Source organism: Neoarius graeffei, chromosome 12, assembly GCF_027579695.1.
Source record: "Neoarius graeffei isolate fNeoGra1 chromosome 12, fNeoGra1.pri, whole genome shotgun sequence".
NCBI classification, from domain to species: domain Eukaryota; kingdom Metazoa; phylum Chordata; class Actinopteri; order Siluriformes; family Ariidae; genus Neoarius; species Neoarius graeffei.
The window spans coordinates 63,672,008-63,697,610 of NC_083580.1; the positions used below are offsets into that span (position 1 = coordinate 63,672,008).

General features: G+C 43.0%; 2 protein-coding genes across 2 annotated transcripts in view; both read left to right on the forward strand.

Annotated features, from left to right (window-relative positions):
* The first annotated feature begins 392 nt into the window (after window positions 1-392).
* ovol1b (ovo-like zinc finger 1b) lies at window positions 393-11,769 on the forward strand. The gene is made up of 4 exons (XM_060935154.1): window positions 393-677; window positions 9,892-10,085; window positions 10,467-10,680; window positions 10,770-11,769. Exons 1-4 carry the CDS (start codon window positions 578-580, stop codon window positions 11,087-11,089), a joined length of 828 nt encoding a protein of 275 aa, XP_060791137.1. The 5' UTR covers window positions 393-577; the 3' UTR covers window positions 11,090-11,769.
* A 4,306-nt stretch (window positions 11,770-16,075) lies between these two features.
* Window positions 16,076-25,603, forward strand: part of LOC132895001 (transmembrane protein 151A) — a 16,274-nt gene continuing 6,746 nt past the window's right edge. Inside the window, exon 1 of the mRNA XM_060935155.1 lies at window positions 16,076-16,143. Coding sequence (XP_060791138.1) covers window positions 16,084-16,143 — 60 coding nt within the window. The 5' untranslated portion in view covers window positions 16,076-16,083. The remainder of the gene's footprint in view (window positions 16,144-25,603) is intronic.

Genomic DNA, 25,603 nt, shown 5'->3' on the forward strand with positions numbered 1-25,603 from the left:
GTAATTGCTGTCCACATTTAAGCAATTGGATATACACCCCCACCCCAACCTTCCACACCCTCAGGCCCACTGACTCTTATTTCACACCTTCAACAAAGACTACTATCCCAGTAATTACTCTAAACATGTCCACACCCATGAGCCAAACAACTCACACACACAATATAAAGGAGAAGCTTGGTTTCTTTAGACGATAGCTACATATTTTAAATTAAATAAAAATACATTTATACTGATTTTTTTTTGTGTGTGTTTCAAAGAAAACCCTGGCCATTTTTAGCGATTTTTTAAAGGAATATAGTATTTTTATTTTCCTTGTGTTAAATGCGTACCTTAGTGGGTTTGCACCGTTACTTTAATGCGCATGCGTGAGACTTACCTGGTCGCCGTGTAAGGTGAATGAATCGGTTCAGTTCCGTTGGGCGTGTGAAGTAAAAGTGAACTTAAAATTTAGAAAGAGGGATAAATGTGACAATATGCAACAGGCAAGTGCTTAAAAGTTGATAAAACTGGAAGATTACTGAAAGTAAATATTGTTATCAGGAGATTTTAGGGGGGAAAGTAAAAAAAAAAAAAAATGCCGCGAGTGTTTTTGGTTAAAAAGACGAGCAGCACTTCCGGGAAAAGAAACTGGAATGAAGTACCTGACTGTGCGCGAGGAGACATCTACACACCAGGTGAGTGTTTGCAAAACAAAGATTTGCCATATAAATGGATTTTATAGCCTATGGTTTCATGTTCATGGTTTCAAGACTGGATATATGCGCTGAATGAAAAGTTTTTACTTGAATAGAGGAACTATGCAGTTGTCGAGTTTAGAGCTGTTGTTCATTTAGAGATGATCATGGCTTGTGATTTCATGCTCCATGGCTTTGCCCTCCACAGTCAGAACTTGTCTTGGAGGGTTAAAGTGCATATCCTGGACCAAATTCGGGTTTTTTTAATATGAAAGTATGTCCCTTTACACACTCATCCAGAAGGGTATTTTTGCACAAGGCAATCTGTCTACAGCAGAAAAAAATAATAAAATAACAAAACGCGTCTAATCCCAAGGGAGTCTGGAACCAGATTCGTGACGTCACGTGTGGAAGCGCCAGCAGGCTGCGCGAGCTTTGCCCGGTTTCAGTGCACAGCCTGTGTACACCAAGTTTAGCAGCGAGCGATTTTGCACTGAAATATGCAATTGTCACCTGCATACATGTCAACCTTTGGTCAATCAAACCTGTATAACCAACCTCCAAAATCCGTATTTCCCTTATAAAATCCGTATAAGATGCAAATTAAAGTAATTTACCGAAAATTTGAATGATAATTAGCAATATATATCCCAGTTACTTTTTATTCAATATTAATAACAGTAAACCTTCAGAATGAATACAAAGTATTTTTCCAGTCTCACCTGTGAAAGGTAATCCCGTGTGATCTCGTTTGGACGGTAAACCTGTTGGTACAGTTAAACGCAGCACACGAATGAGGCATCTTTATTCTCGGCTACTGTATACCAGAGACGGCGGAAGAATCTCCACTTTGCCCCATCCAATATGGCGGCGAGGATGACGTATGATTCTACGCAGAAGGCGGCGTCTATGTTTATATGTCTATGACTTCCCGGTTGGCGGGATTCTCGCAATGCGGTGTGTGCATGATCAAAAGTGGAACGAAGTCTCGCTACCACAAGATAACGCGCGATTTCATAAGACTCTTTACTGGCTGTCTGTGGTGTACAGTACGTTTATCATCGTGGGAATTGATTATAGCTCTAAATAAATATTGAAGTTTTTTTTTAAAGAATCCGTATAACTTTATTTATACGCCTGTATACTACGTTTATTGAATCAAATCCGTATAAAATACGGACATTCCGTATAGGTTGACATGTATGCACCTGAGCGCAATGTGGGAAACTGGGTACTAATCCCATCAAGATTGGTCTTGCTACACCCTCCTACGATACATCTGTTAACCATTTTAATAATTACGTGATAACGTTGAAGAAATTTGCAGAAAACCACCAGGTCGTTTTCTCATAAACAAACCAGCGCTGACGTAGGATTCAGAAGGAGGCGTCCCGCAGATGACGTCACGAAAATCAATGTTTCCCGGGAAATCCAAATGGCAAGTTTTTTCAGAGGCGGACCAATTCGCCTCAAATGGCTTGATTTCAATTGAATTTTTCTGGTATTGCGCAAGGTAAAAAAATTGCACAAAATGTGACAGATATTTGACCGAAGTTTAATATAAAATAGAATTACATTGATCTTGCTCCTGAATTTACCTGTGATATGCACTTTAAAGCTAACTGCCATTCAATATGCAATTCAAATAACTTGTAGCTTCATTAGAGCTCCTTATGTAACATCAGCTGAAAGAACAAGTTGTTTTGAAAAGCTTAACAGATCTAGAACTACTAGATACTTAGTAAAACTAGAATTCTAGTGCTCTTTCATTCACTCTATAGAATGCTCTTCTAGTGTGATGTATTCTGATTTGCATCAAAATCTAATCAGTTGTTCCTTGGCCAATGGCTCACCTTTCCTCAAAATTTCATCAAAATCCATTCACTATTTTTTGCGTTATGCTGGGAACAGACAAAATAATCCTAAATCTGCATCCATATTTGGCAGCACGGTGGTTTAGTGGTTAGCACGGTCGCCTCACAGCAAGAAGGTTCTGTGTTCGAACCTGGCGGCTGGCGAGGGCCTTTCTGTGTGGAGTTTGCATGTTCTCCCCGTGTCTGTGTGGGTTTCCTCCGGGTGCTCCGGTTTCCCCCACAGTTCAAAGACATGCGGTTAGGTTAATATGGGACGGCCTTGGGCCGAGGTGCCCTTGAGCGAGGTACCTAACTCCCGATTGCTCCCCGGGCGCTGTTAGCATGGCTGCCCACTGCTCTGGGTGTGTGTGTGTGTGCTCATTGCTCACGTGTGTGTGTTCACTGCTTCAGATGGGTTAAATGCAGAGAGGAAATTTCACAAGTGTGCGATGAATAAAGTTGCGCTTTCTTTTCTTTTTCTTCATATCTGAATTTGCATCAAAATCTAATCAGTTGTTCCTTAGCCTATGCCTCACCTTTCTTCAAAATTTAATCAAAGTAATTCACTACGTTTTGAGTTACATTTAGAACAGACAGACAAACACCTCCTCCAACAAAGTTAGTGAAATGTTATTTCTTCAGGACCATGGGGTGATGCACACAAAGAATAGCATGGTACATATGACTACATAAAGAACAAACAGATGAAAATGTGAAATGAGTACTGAATATACAGGATATGGCACAGTGACTGGATACCACAGGACAGTATTGGATGGAAGAAACAAGTGTAAACACTCGTCTAAGAAAGTACAGTATCTTTATCATGAAATTGAATTAGAAAAATTCTCAGTGGCAGTGGTGTACTAGGAAAACTGTCCCAATAGGGGAAGGTGGAGAAAAGTAGTTAAAAAAAAGTTCAGTTGAGTTCAATGCCCAAACTGATAATCACATCATCAGTTTTTCTTTGGCTAATCAGACACAAGGTAGGCCACCACTCTTGCCAGAGCAGTTGGGGGTTAGGTGCCTTGCTCAAGGGCATTTAAGCCAGTCCTGCTGGTCCAAGGAATCGAACCAGCAACCTTTTGGTCCCAAAGCTGTTTCTCTAACCATTAGGCCATGGCTTCCCCATTTAAAAAAAAAAAAAAAAAAAAAAAAAAAAGAGGCTTCCCCAGTTAAAAAAAAAAAAAGTCCATAATACACTCCATTAGATAATTCCCTCATAGTTTCCAGTTTGTTTTTTATTTTATTTGTTTCATACTTTCAATGTGACCTACATTTATAAGTAATCTTTCTGGTTGCAACTTTTAGAATCAAAATACAGGTAGTCGTTGACTTACAACTGCGTTTCGTTACGACTGACCGGTCGTAAACCGATCTGGTCGTAAGTCGGCCTATGTTAAATGAACGCAAGTATATTATGATGTGTAATGATATTGTAATCATCTTAAAGTCTTATTTTATCAACACTTTTATTTCATTACCTTGGCTCATTATTTGGTTTAAGTCAAACACTGCATACTACACTGCATACAGTACAATTCGTTTAATATGTGCAAAACAAAAAATATGAAATACAGGTGTGAAAAATGGAAAACATTTTAGTTTGAAACATACCAAAATACAAATGTAAAACATAGCAAAATACAAAATTTAGTGACCGCTGGCATCACTGGTGCTTGGCTGTGGGTCGTCTACATCATCAGCTGTTGCAGCGCTCGGACTGGTGGGAGCATTTGCTCGTTTCATAAACCAGGAGCTGGGGCGGAAACTGTATGACTGAGTGCACGAGGGAGCGTGAGAGAGACTGCGCATGTACCTGGAGTTGGGGTGGAAACTGTTGTACGCGGCGAGAGGCGCTGCCGGGAGCTGGGGCAGAAACTGCCATACACTCAGCTAGCTCAGCTGGGAAACACTTGCCAGTCATAACCAGACGGTCATAAAGTCGATCAGTCGTAAGTCGCATAGGTCGTAAGTTGACGACTACCTGTAACAGTGCAAAGAATATTGGGAGTAATGTGATCATTTAATTTGTCAATTGAGTAAGGGTGACTGTCTGAAAGCACCATTGTTTTTCACTTCAAGTTAATCAATGATGGTACAAAAAGCTAGCTAAACCCACCACTGTCCATAATCCCAGGCCTATTGGGCCTTTTCCACTACCCTTTTTCAGCTCACTTCAGCTCACTTCAGCCCAACACGGCTCGCGTTTCGACTACCTCAGAGCAGCACGACTGAGCTCACTTCAGCCTTACTCAGCACTCAAAACTCGCACGGTTTTGGAGTGGGGCTGAAGCGAGCCCAACCGAGCCGAGTGGGTCTAGGGGCGTGAGCAGACACTCCCCTGTGCACTGATTGGTGAGGAGGAGTGTCCTCACATGCCCCCACACGCCCCGCGAGCACGCTGGGATCTGTAAACACCGTAAACCCGGAAGAAGAATAATTACGAAGCCTTATGCGCCTCGCCTCATCTTGGCTCGCTCTTGCCAGTATCTGTTGGCGTTGTCGGTGACAACAAGCCACAGCACCAAGACCAGCAACACTAACGACTCCATGTCCTCCATGTTTGTTGTTTACTATCCGGGTCGTGAGACTACCGCTTAAAAGCTCACTGATGTCACTGTTTGCACTGCCTGGGGCTTTTCCACTACCAACGCGGCTGAGTTGGGCTGAGCTGTGCAGTGCTGAGTGGGGCTGTTGGGGTTGCATTTCGACTACAACCGCACTGAACCATGCTGGCTGGAAGTGGGTGGACACATTGGGTACAGTTAGCGAAAGTGGGTGGACGTCACGTGATGTCGTTAGGCGGCGCAAACGGTGACATCAGTGACCTTTTAAGCGGTAGTCTCACGACCCGGATAGTAAACAATAAGCTGGCTGGCCTTTCCTCGCTTGGGTTGGTCTTCCATCTTCTAGTTTTCTGATCATCTTCTTTGTTGTAATTCTTCTTCTTCCGGGTTTACGGTGTTTACAGATCCCAGCGTGCTCGCGGGGCGTGTGTGGGCATGTGAGGACACTCCTCCTCACCAATCAGTGCACAGGGGAGTGTCTGCTCACGCCCCTAGCCCCACTCGGCTCGGTTGAGCTCACTTCAGCCCCACTCCAAAACCGTGCGAGTTTTGAGTGCTGAGTAAGGCTGAAGTGAGCTGAGTCGTGCTGCTCTGAGGTAGTCGAAACGCGAGCCGTGTTGAGCTGAAGTGAGCTGAAAAAGGGTAGTGGAAAAGGCCCATTATGGCCCTTTTCCACTACCCTTTTTCAGCTCACTTCAGCTCGCTTCAGCTCGCTTCAGCCCGACACGGCTCGCGTTTCGACTACCAAAAACCAGCACGACTCAGCTCGCTTCAGCCCTGCTTAGCCCCTAAAACTCGCACCATTTTGGAGTGGGGCTGAAGCGAGCCAAGCCGTGCCGAGTGAGGCTGGGGGCGTGAACAGACACTCCCCTGTGCACTGATTGGTGAGGAGGAGTGTCCTCACATGCCCACACACGCCCCGCGAGCGCGCTGGGATCTGTAAACACCGCAAACCCGGAAGGAGAATAATTACGAATTACGAGAATTTCTGAAGCCTTATGCGTCTCGCCTCATCTATACGCTCTTGCCAGTATCTGTCCGCGTTGTCGGTGACAACAAGCCACAGCACCAAGACCAGCAACACTAACGACTCCATGTCCTCCATGTTTATTGTTTACTATTCGGGTCGTGAGACTACCGCTTAAAAGCTCACTGATGTCACTGTTTGCGCTGCTTAACGACATCACCTGACGTCCACCCACTTTCGCTAACTCCACCCAATGTGTCCACCCACTTCCAGCCAGCACGGTTCAGCACGGTTGTAGTCGAAATGCAACTCCAACAGCCCCACTCAGCCCGACTCAGCACGGCACGGCTCAGCCCGACTCAGCCGCGTTTGTAGTGGAAAAGCGGCATTAGAGAACTTCCCAAGTTGTTGTCTGTGAGGGCCACTGAAAATGGCCACTGTGCATGTTTTCCCTTTGAAATCCTCTGCATAGGCTTCATCCCATCAGCATGGACCACATTTATTGTGTGGATCTTGTTGATTTTTATTTCATGGGTGTCCAGCTGAGGTCCTGATGAGTTACTGGCTCAGTTTGTTTTTTTTCCATGCTCCCTGATTTATCTTGCCAAATAACTGCAAGGTTTATTGAGTGTATTGGAGAAGGGGAAATTAGCAATCTGAGCAGGACATGGTCCTGACACATTGGTGGAATTGTTGATACTCCTTTAAAGGGCATATTCTGGAACAATTTTTTTTTTTTTTTTATATGAAAGTATGTCCCTTTACACACTCATCCAGAAGGGTAATTTTGCACAAGGCCATCCGTCTACAGCAGAAAAAAATAAAACACGTCTGGAAAAATCCCAAGGGAGTCTGGAGCCAGATTCGTGACGTCACCTGCGGAAGCGCCAGCAGGCTGCGAGAGCTTTGCAAGGTTTAAGTGCACAGCCTGTGTAGACCAAGTGCTCCCATTTCTCTCTCATTGTCCGGTCTTTTGGGAAACTGAGTACTAATCCCATCAAGATTGGTGTTGCTACACCCTCCTACGATACATTTGTTCACCATTTTAATAATTACGTGATAACGTTGAAGAAATTTGCAGAAAACCACCAGGTCGTTTTCTCATAAACAAACCAGCGCTGACGTAGGATTCAGAGTAGAGCCCTGCACTCCCGCGGGAGTCCCGCGGGACCCGCCGCAAAGCAGTGCGGCGCGGGACAAATTTTGAAATCTCATTGCGGGAGGGGGAGTGCACAATGCGGGCGCGGTGATAAGCTGCAGTCCCGCTAACTAAAAACGTGTTTAAAATAAAATTTATAAATTATTAATTTATGTCTATCATATATAATTTGTGCTGGATATTTTATTTGGCATTAATAAAAACATTTTAAGATGCCTAAATTTGCAGAGAGAGTCAGATTGCCATTGATCACCCTAACGGGCAATCCTTTGATCACTCTAATGACTCGCCGTTCACACCCAGCCTCCAGTGACCCACACTAAGGTGGGGTTTACATTCGACCGTATCAGCGGATCATCAGATTAACGTTTTTAAAACGATTAGTGTGCACACAGCAACACCAATACACGATTCGCGTGCACACAGCAACACCAATACACGGATACGCTCGGCTCCACAGACATCCTGTGCTCCAAATCACTCCGCCCTGAACAGCGAGTGCCCTCTGGAGGGTGCGCACTCCGGCCCTGCGCAGCTCACAGAGCGCGCGAGTGAAGTGCACAAGCAGTGATTTGGGACTGAGCCGCTGTGTGTGTGATCTCAGTGCATGTCGGGCATGCGCGTCACTTACCACTTGCAAGTGGAAGGATGGCAAGCCTAAAGACAATCATAACTACACAATGGGCAGTATTTGCATCAGTATTTGCAGTATTTTCATACTTTTATGCTCTTTTTAATGAAAGGTGATACAAGGCGGAAGTCCGCGCCGTTTTTCAGCAGTCGCGTCACATGACCAACGCCAGCGAATCAGGAAGGTGGATGTCACAGTGACGTTGTCCAATGACGACGCCAGCTAGAGCTCAGCACAGCGTATCCGCGTATTCTCAATGTTTACACAGCACCGGACCAGACACGATCTAGATTGAATACGTGGACCCTGGCGGATTCCCGTTTCCTGGCGTTTTAATGTAAACGGACAGTGCATCCGCGAAGAAAACGAGACAGATACAGTCTAATGTAAACTTGGCCTAACATGATGCCTCAATGACACCTTAGATGAGCTGGTCATCAGAATTCTGATTCTGATCCAGGAGAGGATAAATATCTCTCGTACGTTTCCGATTCCTTTCCTCTTCCGTGTTTGAGATCTCCGATTATGGCAGAAGAGCAGAGCTCCTCTACTGAAGCTCACAGTGCTTCAAAAGTAAGTGCTGCTTTAAAAAGAGGTACATTTACCGTTAAAAAGTCAAGAGTCCTGAAATCGGACATTTGGAAATCATTCTCACTCGTGTACGACGCGGAGGGAAATCAGCTGCCCTTTGCTTGCTGTGATAAGTGCCAAAAGGTTCTGACATACTAGGATATTCTAGTTAGAAATGCTTTACAAATGTAAACTGGGTTAGCCTAATGTTTTGTATGGCTGAACAATAAATATACCAAATTTCCACTTGGAATTACGTGCATTACGTCTTTTATTGTTTATTATTATTAGAGACACTGACAAAGGCAACAGCCGAAACGTTTGTCTCCTTCTGCTGCTAAAAACAACTGAAAAGAAATGTAACTAAAAGAATAAGTTCAAGAGTGCGATCCATCTCTCCTTTCACACTAATTATTCATAGGAGACGCACCACGGGAGAGTGCATACTTAAATGATTAGCCTACTTAAATTATTATTATTATTATTATTAGGTCTACATGTTGCCATTTCAACATTCTGAATTCAGAAACAAGGTAAATAATAACGAACGTGAGCTGTAGATATTTATGCTCAAATCCACTCCAAGTAGGGGGCGGGGCACCATCACGCTGCGTCAAGACAAGAACTTTCCTGAGAAATGACGCGAACGTCTGCATCATGCGGGATTTGCGGGCGGGAGCGGGACAAAATATGGCGGGCGGGAGCGGGACTGAAAATCATAATTCTTTGCGGGAGCGGGACTCCACAATGCGGGCGGGAGCGGGACTGAAAAATCCGACCCGCGCAGACCTCTAATTCAGAGGGAGGTGTCCCGCAGATGATGTCACGAAAATCAATGTCTCATCTCATCTCATTATCTCTAGCCACTTTATCCTTCTACAGGGTCGCAGGCAAGCTGGAGCCTATCCCAGCTGACTACGGGCGAGAGGCGGGGTACACCCTGGACAAGTCGCCAGGTCATCACAAGGCTGACACATACACAGACAACCATTCACACTCACACCTATGGTCAATTTAGAGTCACCAGTTAACCTAACCTGCATGTCTTTGGGGGAAACCGGAGCACCTGGAGGAAACCCACGCGGACACGGGGAGAACATGCAAACTCCACACAGAAAGGCCCTCGCCGGCCCCGGGGCTCGAACCCAGGACCTTCTTGCTGTGAGGCGACAGCGCTAACCACTACACCACCGTGCCGCCCGAAAATCAATGTTTCCCAGGAAATTCAAATGCCAAGTTTTTTCAGAGGCGGACCAATTTGCCTCAAATGACTTGATTTCAACTGAATTTTTCTGGTATTGCGCAAGGTAAAAAAAAAAATTGCAGAGAATCCAGAATGTGACAGATATTTGACCAAAGTTTAATATAAAATAGGAGAATTACATTGATCTTGCTCCTGAATTTACCCATGATATGCACTTTAACTGGATGGTGTGTAATAGGCTCGTTTTGCTTGCTTTTCAGTGTGTGTGTTCACTCCTTGTGGCCATGAAGAGTGTGAGCACAGCCCTGCTGAGCTGCCTGTCTGTCCCTCAACCACACAGAACAAGACCCCACACACGCAATCTCAATCTCACAGCTTGACTGCCCAGCTGTCCTCCTCTGCCGTGCAAGAGCCGAGCTCACACAAGCCTTCTTTCATCTGCTCCAAAAATAAGGTCAGATTAATTACATTTTGGGGAAATTTAAGAAAATTCTAATATTAGACCTGTCTTTTCTTTGCCATAATTGACTCTATGCAACATTTTTACTGATAATTATCCAAGTACTGCAGTTGTACAGTATGTTCAGCCCAAATCTCCCCTTTGCTTTAGTAGATAATCTTACTTGGATACTGTACATTTGTATCTAAGAACTCCTTGTGTAATCTTAAAGATGATGAGATGCGCTCAGAACATTGTATTCACAATTTGCTCATACTGAAGGTCCTTTTAATGTATTTGGTACTGTTTGACATTGTTGAATATAAATAATTTTACATCTCACTATCTGGTGTCACCTAGATGTAAAATTTCTCTTGATTCCATTCATTTATGCAGATGGCCAAGATGGGAAATGAGGCATTGGATGTCTCTCAAACCACACCAGATTCCCCTTTTTCCTGCCCAATATGCCATAAGACTTTCAGTCTTGCCCGAGTGATGAAACGCCATTTAAGGACTCATAGCGACTTTAAGAGGCACTCGTGTGAATACTGTGGGAAAGGCTTCAATGACACTTTTGACCTCAAGAGGCACGTGCGCACCCATACAGGTGAGCTGGTCAACACGTGTTACCATTTTTTTTTTTTCTCTCTTCCTCTCTTTGTCATGCCTCATTAAACCAGACAATGTCTCTTGCAGGTGTACGGCCCTTTAAGTGCACTGTGTGTGAGAAGGCCTTCACTCAGCGATGCTCCCTGGAGGCTCACCTTAAAAAGGTTCATGGTGTCTTCCAACAGTACGCCTATAAGGAACGCAGAGACAAGCTGTATGTGTGTGAAGAGTGTGGCCTGACTTCTCAGACACAAGACAACCTGTACAGTCACATCCAGGTCAAACATCCCAACAGCAGGATTGCCAAAGCCAAATCCAAAAGCAGGAGAAGGAAGGCACAAAACCGGGGAGGAAGCATGTCTCCCTGTTCTCCTCACTCGCTGAGTGATGCTGATGCTGGTGTTTGACTAATGCTGAAATGATAGATGACCTGGAAAATTATCCATTTCTGATGATTCAGATCAGGATGAAGTGGTCAGTTAGTATCGTTTAGATCAGATGATTGAGAGTTCAGATCCCAGCTCCACCAGGCGCATTCCTGACACCATGAGCCTTTAACCAACACTTGCACCAAGAAGTTGTACCCTGTGCTCTGACACCCTTCTGACTTCCTTCCTGTTTGGGATGTGTGAAGAAATGTCCTACAATGTGTGTTTCATATGTAATTACTATAGACCATTTATTTCTTTTGATTAAGATGACAATTAAAATGCACAGGGTACAGATGTACAACAACTACTCCCCCACCCTCTCCATATCCCAGCTTATTAGGACTCTGGACTCAGAACGCAGGGTCAGCCATGATGGGCCCTTGGAACAGGTAGGTTCAAGGGCCTTCAATAGTGGCAGTTTGGCAGTGCTGGGGCTTGAACCCCCAACCTTCTGATCAGAAACCCAGAGCCTTAAATGTTGAGCCACCACTGCTCAACAGCCTACTAGTTGTCATATTTAGTATAATATATTACACTTTCTTGAATTTTATTTATGTGGTTATTACAGATAAAATAATTATAGCCTTTAGGTCTTGAATGAATGTGGAGTATTCTTTTTATACTGTACTTGAATGTTTGGGGATGACTTTGAATTGCATGATATATTGGCAAATAAAATGTAATCTCTCCCCTCTCTTTTTTTTTTTTTCAAAATAATAAAAAAAAACTTGTCATGAAGTGCCTTTGGTACAGTAAAAGGCCAGGTTTCAAGTAGAAGGACAAAATGCAGCATTACATTACTTACAATACTTAAAATTATCACCAGCCAAGCCAGTTTTATCAGCCAAACACTGCTATGTATTGCTGGAAAATTGCTGTGAGAGAAGGTAACACAGGGAAAGGTCTGTAAATCAGGACATGGCGCCATCTGTGGGTTAGCTTGAGCATGTAGGCAAAGATCATAGTCTACCGGAACATCCTGATTCTTGGCATGCCACCATGTCCTGTAACTTGGCCTACCTTTCTGTTATTGAAGATACAACGGGCACACAGAACTCTTGATCATATCTGAATAGCTCTGATTTTATTTCCCAAAAACTGTCAATTCTGTGATTGTTCTCTTGAGAGGGGTGTGTGTGTGTGTGTGTGTGTTATTTATTTAATTTTGGTCTATTAAATGCACAAAACATCCATCCATCCATTATCTGTAGCCGCTTATCCTGTTCTACAGGGTCGCAGGCAAGCTGGAGCCTATCCCAGCTGACTATGAATGAGAGGCGGGGTACACCCTGGACAAGTCGCCAGGTCATCACAGGGCTGACACACAGACAACCGTTCACATTCACACCTACAGTCAATTTAGAGTCACCAGTTAGCCTAACCTGCATGTCTTTGGACTGTGGGGGAAACCGGAGGAAACCCACACAGACACGGGGAAAACATGCAAACTCCACACAGGGCTCGAACCCAGGATCTTCTTGCTGTGAGGCGACAGTGCTAACCCTTACACCACCCTGCACAAAACATATATTATTTAATATGTGCATATATTCTGAAAATAAGCACAGGGTTTGGAGTAAAGCCTTGTCACCAAAATCTGACCTCAAGTAACAGCTCTTTTTAGAGTCACATAAATCATATCGAGTTCATGGAGCATCGGACTTTTTTTTTTTCGGGCCAAATTGTTTATTAGGATCTCAGAGACCAAATGCAACCTTGTCCTGTCCATATTATCACGTGGTGTTATTTATTAATTTGTCCACCTCATGCCTCAACACCTGGGGTGGTCTGGGATATTAGCGATATTTTCTGTTTATATACTAGTGCATCTAAAAAAATTAGAATATTGTGAAAAAGTTCAATATTTTCCATCAGTTATTTAAGAAAGTGAAACTGTTATATATTATAGACTCATTACACATAAACTAAAATGTTTCAAGCATTTTTCTATTTTAATTTTAATCAGTATGGCATACAGTACAAAAACATAAAAAACCATCTCAAAATATTAGAATATTTCGAGTTTGAGTAAAACAGTATGAACACAGTGTATCTCTCGGTCTAGTTCAGTACACACAACCACAATCATGGGGAAGACTGCTGACTTGACTGTTGTCCAGAAGATGATCACTGATGCCCTCCACAAGGAGGGTAAGCCACAAAAGGTCATTGCTGAAAAGGGTGGCTGGAAAAGGTGCACAAGCAACAGGGATGGCCGCAGTCTTGAGATGATTGTCAAGAAAAGTTGATTCAAGAACTTGGGAGAGCTTCACAAGGAGTGGACTGAGGCTGGTGTCAGCGTATCAAGACCCATCATGAACAGACATCTTCAAGAAAGGGGATACAACTTTTGCCTTCCTAATATCAAGCTACTCCTGAGCCAGAGACAATGTCAGAAGTGTCTTATCTGGGCTAAGGAGAGAAAGAAATGGACTGTTGCTCAGTGGTCCAAAGTCCTCTTTTCAGATGAAAGTACATTTTGCATTTAATTTGGAAATCACGGTTCTAGAGTCTAGAGGAAGAGTGGAGAGGCACAGAATCCAAGGTGTTTGAAGCCCAGTGTGAAGTTTCCACAGTCTGTGATGATTTGGGGTGCCATGTCATCTGCTGGTGTTGGTCCACTGTATTTTATCAAGTCCAAAGTCAACACAGCCATCTACCAGGAGATTTTAGAGCACTTCATGCTTCCATCTGCTGATGAGCTTTTTGGAGATGCTGGTTTCCTTTTCCAGCAGGACTTAGCACCTACTCACAGTGCCAAAACTACTACCAAATGGTTTGCTGACCATGATATTACTGTGTTTGATTGGCCAGCCAACTTGCCTGACCTGAACCCCATAGAGAATCTATGGGGTATTGTCAAGAGGAAGATGAGAAACATCCGACCCAAAAATACAGATACGCTGAAGGCCACTATCAAAGCAACCTGGGCTTCAATAACACCTCAGCAGTGCCACAGACTGGTCACCTCCATGCCACACCGCATTGATACAGTAATTCATGGTAAAGGAGCCCCAACCAAGTATTGAGTGTATAAATGGATATAGTTTTCAGAAATTGGACATTTCTGTATTGTAAATCCTTTTTTTGATTGATCTTAGGGAATATTCTAATAATTTGAGATACTGGATTTCTGATTTTCGTGAGCTATAAGCCATAATCATCAAAATTACAACAAAAAAGGCTTTAAATATTTCACTTTACATGTAATGAATATAGAATATATGTAAGTTTACCTTTTTGAATTAAATTATGAAAAAAAGGGAACTTTCATGGTATTCTGATTTTTTGAGAAGCATTAGTATTTCCAGTTGCAAAAAAAAAAAAAAAAAAAATCCCACTTTAAGAATCTCATCTCATCATCTCTAGCTGCTTTATCCTGTTCTACAGGGTCGCAGGCAAGCTTTTCTTTTTCAAAAGTCAAAGTCCCTTTTCTCTCTCCAAAGAGAGAAAGAGAGACTTTGACTTTTGAAAACATCTTTAATTACTTCAGTGTTCCATTTGTTTTCTTATCTACTGAAAGTAAAACTTAAATATAAAAGAAAAAGTGCATTTCTAAACATTCATTACTACACCTCATCAAATCCATTACACAGGACCTCGTCTCATCATCTCTAGCCACTTTATCCTGTTCTACAGGGTCGCAGGCAAGCTGGAGCCTATCCCAGCTGACTACGGGCGAAAGGCGGGGTACACCCTGGACAAGTCGCCAGGTCATCACAGGGCTGACACACAGACAACCAGTCACACTCACATTCACACCTACGCTTAATTTAGAGTCACCAGTTAACCTAACCTGCATGTCTTTGGACTGTGGGGGAAACCGGAGGAAACCCGCGCGGACACGGGGAGAACATGCAAACTCCGCACAGAAAGGCCCTCGCCGGCCCCGGGGCTCGAACCCGGACCTTCTTGCTGCGAGGCGACAAAATATAGTGTATAGTGGCAGAAATATCTTATTGCTGTAATAGTGTTTAGACTAGGGCGGCACGGTGGTGTAGTGGTTAGCGCTGTCGCCTCACAGCAAGAAGGTCCTGGGTTCGAGCCCCGGGGCCGGCGAGGGCCTTTCTGTGCGGAGTTTGCATGTTCTCCCCGTGTCCGCGTGGGTTTCCTCCGGGTGCTCCGGTTTCCCCCACAGTCCAAAGACATGCAGGTTAGGTTAACTGGTGACTCTAAATTGACCGTAGGTGTGAATGTGAATGGTTGTCTGTGTCTATGTGTCAGCCCTGTGATGACCTGGCGACTTGTCCAGGGTGTACCCCGCCTTTCGCCTGTAGTCAGCTGGGATAGGCTCCAGCTTGCCTGCGACCCTGTAGAAGGATAAAGCGGCTAGAGATAATGTGATGTGATGTGTGTTTAGACTACCAGATGGGTCAGACAGTCACCCGTTTTGTTTTTATTAACTGCGCTGTTTTAAAGTCGAAGGAATGTGGGCGTGGTCATGACGTCACTCAAGCAGCGAGCGTGACCGATCAGGTGTAAGCGCGGTTCGAGGGGTGGGCAGAAAATGCGACAGAGGATTTAGCGCGTGCGTCGTTAATATCGGTTTCAAATAAGAATTAAACTGAGTTACGGGGAGGAAGAGAGAGAGAGAGAATCACCGGGTGCGCGCGCGCGCCTGCTGTGACCGTGTGCAGAGTAAGTGAAGCGGAACGTTACCTGTTATTTCCTGACCTGCACGCGCTTTCAGGGATGCCCGTGCCTTCCTAACCTCACCAAATAACACGCCCAGGCGTGAAGGGGAGGGTAAGGACACGATCATTTCTGATGAACAGAGCTGTATTTTATCCAGCGCGCGGATGACGGGTTATTTTCGGACAAACGTCTTTCAGATGGGGTGAGACACATCATCCTAGCAGGAAGGTCCTGATGCTGGACCAGAGGACAGTCTGGACCCAGGACATGTCAGCAGCAGCAGCAGCAACAACAGAAACAATATATGCACGTCAAAAAGAGAAAAACGACTGAGGATGCAGGGGGTGACGGTGACCGGAGAGGCGCCCACACTGAACGGGGCTGGACGGGAAGAGGTAAGGTGTGAAAGTGCTCATAGGCTGAATAAGAGTTAACCTAATGCTTTTATTTTTAAAAGGTGAGAAATGCAATGCAATGCAATGCAAGATGCACTCTAACATATGCTCTTCCTTCCTGTCACAGATTGATTGATTTATAAATGTTGAATAGAAAGCAGATTTTATTTTTTTTAAAAGCTTGTTTTTGATAACCTAATTGCTATTGACCTAGGATGTAATGCAGACGGCTAAATGGAGCATGCATGAACCTTTTACTGGAATGCATTCCCGTGCAAACTGAGTCCAACGTGAATAAAACATTTCCAGACGTTATTCCGTGTTAAACACTCTTAGATGATTCATCAAGAACGACTTGTGACTGTGTGTCTGCTCAATTAGTCTATCCTGCCAAATGACAGTGTAGCTCATGTTATTACCTACAGTATGATCTGTATTCTTTGGTCATTGAGTATGCCTTCCAGTTTATGTGAATTTGAGTAATGGCATGTTTACAAAAGGGGCGGGCCTACGTGCATCTCATCACCTTCTCAGTAGTCATGGAAACCGCGGGTAAAATTGGAAGTGTTGGAAAGGTGATGGAGGGGTAGCTTTTTCACCTTCTGATGGAACCATTTTTGTTGGTGCTACGAATAAAAATTTCCGCTATAAATCTACATGGAAGGTGGGAAATCATTATTCAGCTCATTGTGTACCAGAAAAACGTTTAAGGAACCTTAAATGGTTCGTGTATGGCATATACGCCTCTTGGTGTAAATTCAGCGAGCAGTTGGAACACTGAAATCTGGGTTAACACATTTCTATTAAATTTCTTCATGAGATTTTATGTCTCATGTCGCTCACTTTATTGTTGTCTAACATGCTCTGCACCAGCTTTCCAAAAAGTTCTCCATATCCATGTTGAACATTTACTGTAAGGGCGGCATGGTGGTGTAGTGGTTAGCACTGTCGCCTCACAGCAAGAAGGTCTGGGTTCGAGCCCCGTGGCCGGCGAGGGCCTTTCTGTGCGGAGTTTGCATGTTCTCCCCGTGTCCGCGTGGGTTTCCTCCGGGTGCTCCGGTTTCCCCCACAGTCCAAAGACATGCAGGTTAGGTTAACTGGTGACTCTAAATTGACTGTAGGTGTGAATGTGAGTGTGAATGGTTGTCTGTGTCTATGTGTCAGCCCTGTGATGACCTGGCGACTTGTCCAGGGTGTACCCCGCCTTTCGCCCGTAGTCAGCTGGGATAGGCTCCAGCTTGCCTGCGACCCTGTAGAACAGGATAAAGCGGCTAGAGATAATGAGATGAGATGAGACATTTACTGTAAATCCAAAAGTTATAGTACTGTGGTGCTGTCTTCATACACCCCAAAAACACTAATGTTCTGATATCAATATATTTTGGTTGAAATAAGACCACTTGAACTTGTACGCTGCTTTTTATGATCATAAAAATGTCTCAAGGCCAACTGACAAATAGTACAAATCAATACCTAGTAGTCCACTGAAAAATTGGATTGCATCACATTACATGCTGACTTACATGTTGATATGAGCGGGTACTCTATGTCTGGTGACCATTTCCTGGCAGGATTGGAAGATTCGTTCATTTTGGTCCATGCATTATTAAGAAATGATAATTCTTGTAATGCATTGTCTGATAACCTTTTAAGAAAACCTTAGCTACACTCCGTATTGGCATACAATGTGTCTGGAATCTTTTATGAATAAAAGGAATGGATTTGTCACAAAGCAAACTGAAAGCTAATGGAGAAGGGTTAGTTCTGTGTATTTAAAAAAAAAACACCTTGTAACCTATTGGGATTTTTTTGTGTACTTTATTAATCCCCAAAGGGAAATTAGGCTCTGCTTTAACCCATCTGAAGCAGTTAACAAGCACATACAAGTGAACACTGTCCAGCTGCACTACAGCGCTGGGGAGCAGCTGGGGGGTGAGGTGCCTTGCTCAAGGACACTTCAGCCATGGATATCGAGGGGAAAGTGTTGTTTATTCATGTTTGTCCTGCTGGTCCAGGGAATCAAACAGGCAACTTTTTGGTCCCAAAGCTGCTTCTCTAACCTTTAGGCTATAGCTTCCCCAAAATATAGACTTACCCCATCAGGGAATGGAACCCTGGTCTTCTACATAACAGGCAAGGATGCTTACCACTATGCTAACAAGAATTTCAGTTTATTTAATATATAATATAAAATTATAATTATTTTATATACCGTAATCATAATTTTATCATTAACTACAGCTGTAACATGGAAACAAAAAAAATCCTAAATTTACTGACATTCATATTGTACTCAGTATTTTAGTCACGTATGCTATGTTCTTTTTTTTTTTTCCATTTTGTTTCATCATGTTGGCTCAATGATTAACATTTTACATTCACAGGCCTGGCTATATTGAGAGAAAAATGTGTTTATAGTATAGCAAGGTTATTTTAACAGCTGGGCGGCACGGTGGTGTAGTGGTTAGCACTGTCGCCTCACAGCAAGAAGGTCCGGGTTCGAGTCCCGTGGCCGGCGAGGGCCTTTCTGTGTGGAGTTTGCATGTTCTCCCCGTGTCCGCGTGGGTTTCCTCCGGGTGCTCCGGTTTCCCCCACAGTCCAAAGACATGCAGGTTAGGTTAACTGGTGACTCTAAATTGACCGCAGGTGTGAGTGTGAATGGTTGTCTGTGCCAGCCCTGTGATGACCTGGCGACTTGTCCAGGGTGTACCCTGCCTTTCGCCCATAGTCAGATGGGATAGGCTCCAGTTTGCCTGCGACCCTGTAGAACAGGATAAAGCAGCTAGAGATAATGAGATGAGATTTTAACAGCTCAATTTGCTCATTCATTCTCTTCCTCTTTCCCTCACTCGTCGATTCAAACTGCACTCTTATTACCATTCTTTATAGGTCTGGACTTTTTCACCTTCTTCACTTGTACATTGTTTAGTAAGAACATAATGCCAGGACAAATGTCAAATTTATGCTTATGTCAAATTTCCAAATGCTATTCTCAGCATTTAGAATAGTAAACAGTATCAAGAAATATCCAAGTACCCTCATCTCATCTCATTATCTCTAGCCGCTTTATCCTGTTCTACAGAGTCGCGGGCAAGCTGGAGCCTATCCCAGCTGACTATGGGTGAAAGGTGGGGTACACCCTGGACAAGTCGCCAGGTCATCACAGGGCTGACACATAGACACAGACAACCATTCACACTCACGTTCACACCTACGGTCAATTTAGAGTCACCAGTTAACCTAACCTGCATGTCTTTGGACTGTGGGGGAAACCGGAGCACCCGGAGGAAACCCACGCGGACACGGGGAGAACATGCAAACTCCGCACAGAAAGGCCCTCGTCGGCCACGGGCCTCGAACCGGGACCTTCTTGCTGTGAGGCGACAGCGCTAACCACTACACCACCGTGCCGCCCCCATAAAATTTACTGAACATAACCATAGTTGATTGAGTTTGAATATGAAGAACCAGAAGCAAGTTATTTCGGGGCAGTTGTATAATGGTCATGTTGCCTCATCTTGTATGATCTTTGTGTCAATATCCGAGCCTAGGAACCCCTTCACTCACACTCATGCTTTGCTCAGTTAACTGCCCGTATTATATTACATAGTAATCAATAGACTGGAAGACACAAAGGGAGGATGGGCGTGTCTAGGATCAAGGAGTATATTTTTGAGTATATTTTGATATAATGCTTACAATCATATGAACACAGTTCACTGGAACTCCAGTAACAGCTATTCTTTCCTCTTTTTTTGTTGCCTCTGCATCCCCTAATGCATGTTATTCCAGATAGGGTGTGTTTTTGCTTTTAGGCTTTTGTGGTGTAGTGTCCATATGAGATGGCGAAAGCAGATATGCTGAGTGAGCAATTCAGCAATATATAAGTTGATCTCTTCTTATTTATTATAACAAGTACTGTATATCCTTTCATCATTTGCTGTATCCCGTTTACTGGCAAATTCTGTGTTCTGACTAGCTGGTGGATAATTATATGCTTTCTACCATGAAGACAGACTCATTTTAATCCCAGGGCCTGTTCAACTGAATATTTTATGATATGAGAGAAAGGCTTTGTCCTTCATCCCACAATAGTCTGGTCCTAGTTTTTAAAACAGGGGTTCTCAACCTTTTCTACTTTAAGGCCCATCTATTCATGCTTGTAATGAGTTGGGCCCATTAAAAAAGATCCCCAATTATTTTGGCTCATCTATTCTATTAGAATCTAATAATCTATTGTAAAGTGTATTAATGGGATGCAACATCACTCCCTGTGACAGATGGGAGCCCAGGAATTAAATAAATGCAGTAAAAACAAATGTTTTAATTGTAGGTATTGTATTTAAAACTGTATGGATGTGCCAGAAGCCAAACCATGCATGCAGGGCGTTCTCAGTCAAAAGGGATTAATGATCCAAAAGTGGAGTCTGGGCGATTAACACAAGAACTTATTGCCATGTTTGTGTACAGAAAACAAGCAAGTTATTAAAACCAAGAAGTACACTCAAAAGAAGTGGCTGTAGAAACCACTCAGTGGGATAGATCCTTACACGCTCACAAAGAAGGATTTTTCCTACGAGTTAGAAAACTATCCATTCATTGAGTTCGCTGACATCTCGAACTGCCTGGTGCTGCAGACATCGTTTTACACGGACAAACAGAAGGAAACCTGGAAGAGCAAGGAGGCGTAAAACTTTTTATATGTGGCTGGGTTAAAGATCCGGGGATCAGGACACTACAAGATAAATCCTGTATTGTTTATGCCTGGGTAAAGAGAAATTTTTGGGCTTTTTGTATGTGTCTTTGGATGGTTGCTAGGACGCTACAAGTTTTAGTATCGGGTGTCAACAAACCACAGCTGCCCGATTCTCAATCCTCCCTGCTCTTCTCTTCCGGGTAAATCATTCACAAAGATCCACAGAAACCCCTTTAAAGATCTGGGTATTACGCGTATTATATATGCATTAGTTTACTATACAGTGACCATGATCAAACAGTAAACAAAAACGCACAAGGACTTAAATGTCTCCTGAATTTCAAAACATCACAAAATAACAGAAAATGGTGAGAAAACTGATTTGCAAATCCAAGCGAAATAAATCGGATGAATTAACAAACCTTTCATGAAGTGATCACTGCAAACTCGGGTGTTCTTCTAATCGGCTCCCTTCGAACGCAGTGAAAGGTTCAAGAGCCACCTTTCTCATCGTCTTTTGGTAAAATTCTTTGCTCTTTCACCGTTTTTTTTAATATATATATTTTTTTATCATTTCACGGGAAACCCGGAAGAAACTTTTATCAGTTTCACTGTTTTTTTTTCGATTTGAGCAGCCCAAAACAAAGGAAGCGTAGGGCCTTTTAACGACTAACAAGGCACCTCAGTGATAGTCACGCTTTGTGATCAATGAGCTTAGCTGACCACCATTTCATGTTTTGTATATCTAATGAGGCGGATGTAACATTGGATGCAACTCAGCAATCATACCCTACTAAAAATTAGCTTCAACTTGGAAAAAAAAATCACGGCCAACTAGATGGCGCTTTTGCTCAGTTTCTAGTTTTTGCTAAAAGTTTCTGGTTACCATATTTCAGTGGTACTTTAAACTAGTGTTTCTTAACCGAAACACTGGTTTAAAGTACCACTGAAATATGGTAACCAGAAACTTTTAACTGCAGAACCTGTGCACTTAGTGCTAATTTTGCTACCTTTGCTAATGTTAGTGATGAACAAAATTGTGGTATTTATGGTACATTTGACAGGTTTTTCATGTTAATTAAATATCTGAGAATGACCGAGACTCCAATACTGAAATGCTATCTATGTTTACTGCTAGTGTGCTAGCATTTCACTAGCCAGTTACCTGTTTTGTATAGAGAGGACATGGGTGTCTCCAAAGGGAATATTTACATATACAGTATATTCATAAGTCCTAGCAAAATGTAAGGGAGAATGTACAGCGAGCCAGTCATTATAGTGAAATAAACCTGATGGGGTGATCCATGACATTCGCTTGCATACTTGCCAACCCCCAGAGAATGAAAAGTGGTATATCAGATTATGACACACAGTTGCGCCCTACTAGGGGGTCCAGGGGCATATCCACTCCCCCACCCCGGAAAATTATGAAAAAATTATGTAAAATATACTAAGTAACTTTAAAAATGCACAGTGGAATTCAACACGATATCACTTTAGATCCATGCATATATTTGAAATTTATGATATTGTATGTAATGCACACACATCTTGAAACAACGATAAAGGACATTTATTGTCAAACTCAAGAATTAATTCACAATAAAAAAATTCAAAGTGACAGTTGGTCCATGTTCGGACCGTCATGCTGGAGATTCTGGGTTTGTGTCGTCTAGGGGTCTCAGCAGCAGTGACTGAGGGTGTCAGTTCACGTTGATTTTAGCTTAGGCGTGGCATCTTCAATAATGACAATTTTCCCATCATTTCCCCCGGGTATTTATAGGCAAGATTGTGTGTGTACAGTGTATGCAAAATTTGTTTGAAAATTAAAGCCTGTCCATGTCATTGACTACCCGAGTCATATTGTACGTTATTGAGTACAACTCCCTTAAATTCTGATTTGAGCACAGATTTGGAACTTATTCGGGCGGAACGAAGTTATTTTTCCATTATGATGTATTTCTTTTCTTCTTGAGATAAACTCAGCACGAATTCAGCAAGTTTTATCAATGTGCGTTTTTAAAGTTACTTAGTGTAGTGCATTCTCCTGCATTCTGAGTGCCATATTTTGAAGAAAATGGATCAAGAAAGCAGACTGACATGCTTCACAATATGCATGCTTCTCACCTTACTTTGAGGCATTGATGATCCAACAACCAAGTCACCTTGAACTTGTCATTGTGAATCTTTTTTTCCCCCCATTTAATTCTCTTTTTCTCATACACTCTTACGAGTATTAAACATGTTTTTATCAAGATCTCATCATTTGAATTTTTTCTAAGGTTTTTTGATTCGGTTACATCTTTATCTTTATTTTGAACATGTAAACAAACAATGAATAAATAAACAGAAAACAAGAAAAGCAAAACAGCATTTGCAACAAGAACACGTAAAAAGCCACTAAATTAGAAAATAAACCATAAAAAATATAGGTAATAATATATCAAAACAAAAATACAAACAAGGACACACTAAGCAGTTTTGAGTTTACATATCCGAAAAGGAGGCGGCACGGTGGTGTAGTGGTTAGCGCTATCGCCTCACAGCAAGAAGGTCCTGGGTTCGAGCCCCGGGGCCGGCGAGGGCCTTTCTGTGTGGAGTTTGCATGTTCTCCCCGTGTCCGCGTGGGTTTCCTCCGGGTGCTCCGGTTTCCCCCACAGTCCAAAGACATGCAGGTTAGGTTAACTGGTGACTCTAAATTGACCGTAGGTGTGAATGTGAGTGTGAATGGTTGTCTGTGTCAGCCCTGTGATGACCTGGCGACTTGTCCAGGGTGTACCCCGCCTTTCGCCCGTAGTCAGCTGGGATAGGCTCCAGCTTGCCTGCAACCCTGTAGAACAGGATAAAGCGGCTAGAGATAATGAGATGAGATGTCCAAAAAGGAGTGGGCTGAAGTAAAAACTTATTTAATCCCACTCCTGTTCGTAAGTCAATATAAATTGATTTATCTAGCTTATACACACACACACACACACACACACATATATTAGTGGCATGCAAAAGTTTGGGCACCCTTGCTGAAAATGTCTGTTACTGTGAATAGTTAAGTGAGCAGAAGATGAACTGATCACCAAAAGGCATAAAGGTAAAGACGACACATTTCTTTAATATTTTCCACAATATTACATTTTTATTTCCATCATTTACAGGCGTAAAATACAAAAAAATGAAAAGGACCTGAAGCAAAAGTTTGGGCACTTGACATGGTCAATACTTAGTAACACCCCCTTTGGCAAGTATCACAGCTTGTAAACACTTTTTGTAGCCAGCTAATAATCTTTCACTTCTTACCTGGGGGATTTTCACAGATTCGTCCTTGCAAAAGGCTTCCAGTTCTACAAGCTTCTTGGGCTGTCTTGCATGCACTGCTCTTTTGAGATCTATCCACAGATTTTCAAAGGTGTTTAGGTTAGGTGACTGTGAGGGCCAGGGCAAAACCTTCAGCTTGTGCCTCTTGAGGTATTCCATTGTAGATTTTGAGGTGTGTTTTGGATCATCGTCTTATTATAGGACCCATCCTCTTTTTTTTTTAAAGATATTTTTTTTGGGCTTTTTGCACCTTTATTGGATAGGACAGTGTAGAGACAGGAAATGAGCGGGAGAGAGACGGGAAGGGATCGGGAAATGACCTCGGGCCGGAATCGAACCCGGGTCGCCCGCATTCATGGTATGGCGCCTTAACCACCTGAGCCACGACGCCCCCAACCCATCCTCTTTTTAACTTCAACTTTTTTACAGATGGTGTGATGTTTGCTTCCAGAGTTTGCTGGTATTTATTCGAATCCATGCTTCCCTCGACCAATGAAATGTGCCCTGTGCCACTGGCTGCAACACAACCCCAAAGCATGATCGATCCACACCCATGCTTCAGAGATGGAGAAGTGTTCTTTTCCTGGAATTTGGTGTCCTTTTTTCTCCAAACATACCTTTGCACATTGTGGCCAAAAAGTTCTATTTTTGATTTCATCAGTCCACAGGACTTGTTTCCAAAATGCATCAGGCTTGCTTAGATGTTCATTTGCAAATTTCAGACACCTGAATTTTGTGGCTAGGATGCAGGAAAGGTTTTCTTCTGATGACTCTCTCATGAAGGTCATATTTGTTCAGGTGTTGCTGCATAGTAGAACAGTGCACCACCACTCCAGGGTCTGCTAAATCTTTCTGAAGGTCTTTTGCAGTCAAACAGGGATTTTTATTTGCCTTTCTAGCAATCCAACGAGCAGTTCTTTCAGAAAGTTTTCTACATCTTCCAGACATAAGTTAACCTTGATCTGTTAACCTTGATCTCCACTGTTTCTGTTAACTGCCATTTCTTAATAACATTACGATCTGTGGAAACAAATACCTGAGAACACTTTGCTATGTTCTTGTAGCCTTCTCCTGCTTTGTGAGCATCAATTATTTTATTTTTCAGAATGCGATGGAGTCGCTTAGAGGAGCCCATGGCTGTTGATTTTAGGGACAAATTTGAGGAGTCAGAGAATTTATACAGCTTTGAAATCTGCATCATCTGACCTTTCCTAACGAAGAATTTGAACAACACAGCTCAATAAGCTAATTAAGGTCTGGAACCTTGGTAAAAGTTACCTGAGCACTCAAATGTATTGGGGTGCCCAAACTTTCGCATGGTGTTCCTTTTCTTTTTTCACTCTCCAATTGTACAAAACAAAAATAATACACAAATCTTGCATAAAACGCTGAAAAGAAATCTCTTCTTTACCTTTATGCCTTTTGGTGATCAGTTCATCTTCTGCTCACTTAGCT

What these genes read in the sequence shown, in the direction of transcription:
- ovol1b (XM_060935154.1), top strand. Translation starts at nt 578, where the DNA reads ATGCCGCGAGTGTTTTTGGTTAAAAAGACGAGCAGCACTTCCGGGAAA. An exon ending in TCATCTGCTCCAAAAATAAG is followed by an intron (nt 10,086 to 10,466) that starts GTCAGATTAATT and finishes TCATTTATGCAG; the next exon opens with ATGGCCAAGATGGGAAATGA. An exon ending in GCACGTGCGCACCCATACAG is followed by an intron (nt 10,681 to 10,769) that starts GTGAGCTGGTCA and finishes TGTCTCTTGCAG; the next exon opens with GTGTACGGCCCTTTAAGTGC.